This window comes from Lactuca saligna, chromosome 2 (genome assembly GCF_052625555.1).
Source record: "Lactuca saligna cultivar CGN05327 chromosome 2, ASM5262555v1, whole genome shotgun sequence".
Taxonomy (NCBI): Eukaryota; Viridiplantae; Streptophyta; class Magnoliopsida; order Asterales; family Asteraceae; genus Lactuca; species Lactuca saligna.
This window is the reverse complement of record NC_136418.1, coordinates 124,445,768-124,452,540: the sequence shown is the minus strand read 5'-3', so window position 1 is coordinate 124,452,540 and position 6,773 is coordinate 124,445,768. Positions and strand designations below refer to the sequence as shown.

At 29.1% G+C, this 6,773-nt stretch overlaps 1 protein-coding gene across 2 annotated transcripts; it reads left to right on the top strand.

The window, feature by feature from the left end:
- Positions 1 to 2,978: 2,978 nt before the first annotated feature.
- LOC145031489 (protein PIN-LIKES 3-like) lies at positions 2,979 to 6,526 on the top strand. Of its 2 annotated transcripts, none has more exons than XM_078980053.1 (11): positions 2,979 to 3,133; positions 3,268 to 3,421; positions 3,815 to 3,894; positions 4,002 to 4,126; positions 4,223 to 4,344; positions 4,419 to 4,592; positions 5,177 to 5,266; positions 5,562 to 5,662; positions 5,745 to 5,797; positions 5,869 to 6,054; positions 6,145 to 6,526. In XM_078980053.1, exons 2-11 carry the CDS (start codon positions 3,287 to 3,289, stop codon positions 6,267 to 6,269), a joined length of 1,191 nt encoding a protein of 396 aa, XP_078836179.1. In that variant the 5' UTR covers positions 2,979 to 3,133; positions 3,268 to 3,286; the 3' UTR covers positions 6,270 to 6,526. The 2 variants fall into 2 exon arrangements, with proteins under 2 accessions (XP_078836179.1, XP_078836178.1); XM_078980052.1 differs by having other exon boundaries at positions 3,014 to 3,147.
- The last annotated feature ends 247 nt before the right edge of the window (positions 6,527 to 6,773 follow it).

Below are 6,773 nucleotides of genomic sequence, written 5' to 3'. Positions count from 1 at the left end.
ATGAATATGGTTTGAGGAAGTTAAAAAAAAGGTTTTAAATGCATGAGATTCTAAAAAAAAATAGTTTTATAAGTTTGATTTTATATGGTGTTTTATTGTTCATGGTGTTATAGGTGTTAAAAAATGAATAAATAAAATTTGAACGATAATTTAACGATTGAATTTTTTTAGAGTTTTTTTAAGAAAAAATTTAAAAAACAATATAATACAATTTTATCAATGTGATTATTCAACAATCCATATGTATTTTATTCAAAACGTTATTGAGTTATATTTTTAGTCGAAATTGCATACAATACAAGTCACAACATTATTATGTCATATAATAATTTATTTTAATTTTGTAATATAGGAGTCAAATATTTTGAGAAAAAAATACAACTTTTTTTTTTTTAATTATGTTTTTATGTATCATCTGTACAAAAACCGATTTTAATAATCCATTATACATTCGATTAATTTTTAAATATGACAAACTAATTAATTTTTGCTAAATGTATCAATATTTTAAATATAATAATTTTAATATTATATGATGATATTTCCATTGTTTTTATTTATATATATTGATTGATTAATTAGTTAAAATCAAGAGAAGTTAGATATTATTAATTTTTATTTTATTATTTAAAGTAAACAAACATATATATTTTTAGCGATCCTAGGAGTTTAAAACCCATAAATATAATGACAATACAACATAGATGTCATGGATTCGGTTGTCAAAATAGATAAAATATTTTTGCTAATATGAAAAAGTTAAATAAAGCTTATAAATTTGAAAAAAAATAGTATTTTTTTTTCACATAAAAAATATTAATACAAATATAGTTAAGTATTTTATAAAAACATTAAAAAAAACATTTTGTAAAATGTTTCTCCATATTAACAAACAAAATTATTTGATAAATTCATCGGCAACGTGGTTTTAATCGTGAATCACTTACTCTTAGTATTTATCCGCATTAAACATGAATTCAATTTTTATCTTTCGAATTTGAACTTTTTTTACTAATATATATTCATGTTTAATTTTTATTCTCTCTGAAAAAGATATTGTAAATAAAATTTCACAATAATATAATCATGATTTTAACTTAAAACATAAATTTATTTTTAATTCAAAAAATATAATGTCTTTTTAATTATTAATTGAAAAGAAATCACATCTTGTATAGAACAAAAACTCAAGTTAATAAATAAAAGACTCGAGCATAAAACATCTTATTTTATTTTAATCAACAATAAAAAATATATAAACTTAGCACGTAAAACAATTTAATACACAAAACAATAAAAAAAATTATTTTTTTAATAAGCCAAATAGTAGCAAAACTTTTATGTTATAATTTTCTAATTTCTATTTGTAGCATAACTTTAACCAAAAATTACGCATATACTTATTATTAAAATGTTTCTCCATATTAACATTTAAAATATGCCTGGGAAGTAAATAACAAACAAAATTATTTGATAAATTCGTCGGCAATGTGTTTTTAACGGTGAATCAGTCATTCTTATTATTTGTCTGATTCCAATTTTTATCTTTCGAATTTGAATTTCTTTACTAATATATATTCATGTTTATTTTTTTTTCTCCGAAAGATATATTGTAAATAAAATTTCACAATAATATAATCATGATTTTAACTTAAAACATAAGTTTATTTTAATTCAAAACATACAATGTCTTTTTAATTATTAATCGAAAAGAAATCACTTTTTGTATATAACAAAAACTCATGTTAATAAATAAAAGACTCGAGCATAAACATCTTATTTTATTTTAATCAACAATAAGAAATATATGAACTTAGCACGTAAAATAATTTAATACAAAAAACAATAAAAAAAATTATATTTTTAATAAGCTAAATAATAGCAAATTTTTTATGTTCTAGTTTTCTAATTTCTATTTGTAGCATAACTTTTAACCAAAAATTACTTACATATACTTATTACTATTACTATTATTTATTTATTTTAAAATCAAATATAGTTAAATACACATAGATGGAAGTCAAACGGGCAACAAGGTGCGCCACTAGCTTTTTCTGGATGTCAAAACTAATTCTTTTGAAAACATCTGTTGATCTAGGAGATATAACATTAAAATACATGACTCGTTGGACTTTGTTGATGAGCTCCACTGCCTCTGGCGCGAGAAATCCAAATGTATCAAATGGAATCAACATATATTTTTGTTTTTAGCAGAAATAACAAGCCAAAAATAACTAATCGCCGTTTGAAACCATTTATCGAAATAAGTTATTTGATGCCGCCGCATCGCGTGGGTATCCAACTACAATTAGATGTAGGCAGTGGCGGACCTTAGTGGGGCATTTGGGGTCCCAGGCCACTGCTCAATTTCCGGCACGCAGTGTAATTTTTTTTTTTGGTTTTTTCTATTAGGTGCATCTGCTTGAAATACGAAGGACACCTTACTAAAACAGTTTGCATCCACCAGGGCCGACCCAATGGCCGGCCCAAGGGCCTAATACACAAAACATACATTTTTGTTTTTCTTAATGCATCGCGCATCCCACTAAAAAAAACTATGTTATTACTATTCTTAAACATAAAGTCCGGTGGGTTTTCATATGTATGAAAAGTTCCAATGTGAAGCCCATTAAGGCCTAATATAGAAAAAGAAAACAATAGAAATAACATCCAGAGTATAATCCAAAAAGTTGACATCAATCCTATTAGATTCTATATCCTTTTCATTCTTTTGGTATTATAAATTCTTGATTCTTTTGTCTTTTATCTCTCATTAAAATCTGTAAATAAACTATTCTTTGAATATAAATACGTAAACCCTGATGTTTATCTTTGATTCCATGGTTGATCCATCATTGAGGAGCGGGTGCTGCAAGAAATTAATAAAAACGAAAATCCATTTTAGATTCCATATTGACCACCCATTTATTAAAAAGTTGATAAAGCTTTTTAAAGAGTAGATAAAGCTTTTTATGCATAATTGATATATATATTATTTTAATTTAAAGTTATAGAGAAAGACAGCCTTCAATTCTCCATCTTCAGATAACAATCTCTTTCCCCACTAATTCCTTTTCTCTAATGCTTTCAACATTCTCAATGGAATACGACGGATTGCTTTGAATCTCATTAGGTTTGCGCATGCATGTATTTTGTTGTTTGTATACTGATGCATGTATTTTGTTGTTTATATACACCAGTATTCTTCGACTTCACAATGTTAATGATATATATATATATATATATATATATATATTTTGGTTTCAGGAAACAGTTTGTTTTACAGATGGGGTTTCTAGATCTATTCTCAGCTGCATCTATCCCTATTCTTAAAGTTCTTATAATTACTGCATTAGGCTCATTTCTTGCCTTGGATTCTATCGATATCTTGGGAGAAAGTACAAGGAAGCAAGTCAATAATGTAAGGTTTTTTTTTATTTATTTATTTATTTATTTTTTTTATTTTTTATTTCCCTTTAGTTAATCAAGAAAGCATACTCGGTAATAATTTAAGTTAATCCTCCTGTGTGCATTGTATACTTTAATGTACAAGGTGTTATTGCACTTTAGGACTTGTCGATGTGCACTTTCATGGGCTCTTTTATCTTTAGTACTAACTATTGTAGTTTTGTTAAAAGACTTGCTAGTTAGATGAAAGGTTCAGTTTTTCTCATTATGGAACTCATATATAATCGTGGGTTCAAATACACAAGTTCAAGAAAGTTGTTAATTTGATTCAAGAAAGTTGCAAATTTTGGTTAAAGATTCGATTTTTTGAATATGGGACTCACAAGATTTCTTCCTATTTGATCAGATTGTATTCTTTGTATTCAGTCCAGCACTAGTGGGAAGCAATCTTGCTAAAACAATCACTCTCGAAAGCATCATTTCCATGTAAATTTTCTCCAATAGGTTCTTGATTTATGTAGTCAACTCATCGACTTGATCCGTTGCTTTAAAATGGTGTCACCATTTTGAATATGAATTGTTTCAAATTGTAGGTGGTTTATGCCTATTAATATTCTTATTACATACATAATTGGGTCATCACTTGGATGGGTGCTTTTGATCATCACTAGACCACCTCAACATCTAAAAGGTCTCATCCTTGGTGCTTGTGCAGCAGGTAAATTACTTGAACCCTATAAAAAGAACTAAATATTATTCCCTTTAAGCTAATGTATTTTTTGATTGATTTTGATTCAAAATTAATTAATCACAGGAAACTTAGGAAGCTTGCCTTTGATTATAGTTCCAGCTGTATGCAAAGAAAAAGGAAGTCCCTTTGGTGACCCTAATGTTTGTCGAGAGTATGCCATGGCTTATGCTTCAGTATCTATGGCTGTATGTACTTTTTCTTGGAAATTTTCGGATGATTATTTGTTCGAACTAGACAAAATTAACTACACTTTTATCAGATTGGAGCAATATTTTTGTGGACTTATGTGTATAACCTAGTACGGGTATTCTCGAGTGATTACCAAGATTCTGGTAACAATGGTGTCAAAGAAACGGTAGCCATGCAAGAGGGTTTGAGTGAAAGCTTGCTTCCATCATCTTCATCTATTATTCAGATGAAGGGAAAAGCTAAGGTTGTTTTTCACTTTCATTGGAGTAATTTGTATCCGATATATATATATATATATATATATATATATATATATATATATATATATATATATATATATATATATATATATATATATATATATATATATATATATATATATAATATTACTCAAAGTTAGAATGTTGAGTAAATTACACGAATGGTCCCTATGGTTTAGGGTAATTTGCGTGTTTGGTCCCTAACTTATTTTTTTAATTCGGAAGGTCCCTACTGTTTGTTTTTGTTACACGCTTGGTCCCTGTTTTACCTAAATATACTATTTTTCCCTTGATATTTTAATTTATTTAAGTAAACACACCTCCAACCCCACCCCACTCACCTTACCTTACCTACCCCACAATTTTTTCTTATTTAAATAAAAGTCGTTTTAGGTAAGACAGAGACCAAGTACGTAACAAGAACAAACTGTAGGGACCAAACACGTAACAAAAACAAACCGTAGGAACCTTCCGAGTTAAAAAAATAAGTTAGGGACCAAACGTGCAAATTACCCCAAACCATAGGGACCATTCGTGTAATTTACTCTAGAATGTTATATTGTATTAGGTGATGTTAGACACAATGACGCAACATTTGGTGAACTTTTTACGTGGGATTGACTTGAAGGTGGTGTTGGCACCCTCAACCGTTGGAGCGGTATACTGCTTTATTTTTTGAATGGCAAGTCATCCCAAGGTTGAAGCCTATGGGATTCTAACCTGTGTCAACTGTATTTTGAAGTGTTTTATACCAAGTGATGTGTAGTAATTATAAGATATATCCCAAGTCCCAACGTCCCTTAATTAATGTTTATTTTATTGTTAAAGGCTTAGCATCAGTGAAGCCTGAAACATATATGTTGGAGTTTAACTATGTAGTATTCCACATATCTAACATGGTATATATCAACCATATACACACGCTAATTAACAAGTTGTCTTCTATCATAAAGATTGTGGGATTCATCGTTGGAACAATCGCACCAATGCGAAAGTTACTAATTGGCACAACAGCTCCTCTTCGGGTGATCCAAGATTCTGCATCCTTAGTAGGGTATGATCTTCTAATTAAATCATGTCATGAATCATGATATTTCATATTGTAGGTCCAATATATTTCTTTTTCGTTGTCTTAGAGATGCTGGGATCCCGACTATGACATTAATTATGGGTGGTAACCTTTTAAAAGGTAATCTTAGATCATAAATTTGTTTGTGTATATGTATTTGATTGTTTGATATTAGTGGACACACGTTGTAGGTCTCAAAGGATCTGGGGTGTCGTTATCAATTGTGTTTGGAATCGTAGCAGTTCGGTTAGTTTTGTTGCCATTTTTTGGTATTTCAATTGTGAAAGGAGCACTTTACGTGGGTTTAGTGCATGCGGATCCTCTTTATCTTTTCGTTCTTCTACTACAGTTTGCGCTTCCTCCTGCAATAAACATTGGTATGAGTATGAGACTAGATGTTATAGAATTTCTTCTATATGTTTTTGTTGGATTTTGATGACAAGATTTGAAAGTTATTGATATGGTAGGCACAATGACACAGTTATTTGGAGCTGGTGAGAGTGAATGTTCTGTGATTATGTTGTGGGCGTATGGTTTGGCGTCGATATCACTTACCCTTTGGTCAATGTTCTTCATGTGGCTAGTGGCTTGATTTGTTTCGTTTGACTGATGCTAAGTTGTTTATTTGCGGATCACGAAAATTCCAAAATCGGGAGTGAGCTTTTTCACTATATAATGAAAAAGACTGATGATCATTGAGATAGTGTTCGAGCAATGCCTATGAGAAAAAGATGACACATTTAGGCTTAAATCGTTGTCGTCAAATTGTCATTGTACGAATAATGTCGATGGTCAATGGGCACCAAATTCAGTTAATTAAGATTATTAAAATGTAGAATCTTTGATTTATATTTGTCTGGTGGTAAAAACATAAAAATGTGAATTTCAAGTATTTAATTTTTGATTTTCAAAACATAAAATGAGTCGAAGCTTTTGTTTAGTTATTCGAGATTGAGCTCTTTTAAGTAGAATTTTAGTAGTTTTAGTACAAGTCATCATTCATGTGCATGAAACCTCACATGCGAGTTCAATTCGGAATTATAAGAACTTAAGTTGAATTCTTATCGAACAAGTTTCAGCCATAAATAATATATTA

Bases quoted from the DNA above. Each gene is read 5' to 3' on its own strand.
- LOC145031489 (XM_078980052.1), top strand. The intron at 3,422-3,814 runs GTAAGGTTTTTT...CTATTTGATCAG, and splicing joins CAAGGAAGCAAGTCAATAAT to ATTGTATTCTTTGTATTCAG. The intron at 4,593-5,176 runs GTTGTTTTTCAC...ATATTGTATTAG, and splicing joins AGATGAAGGGAAAAGCTAAG to GTGATGTTAGACACAATGAC.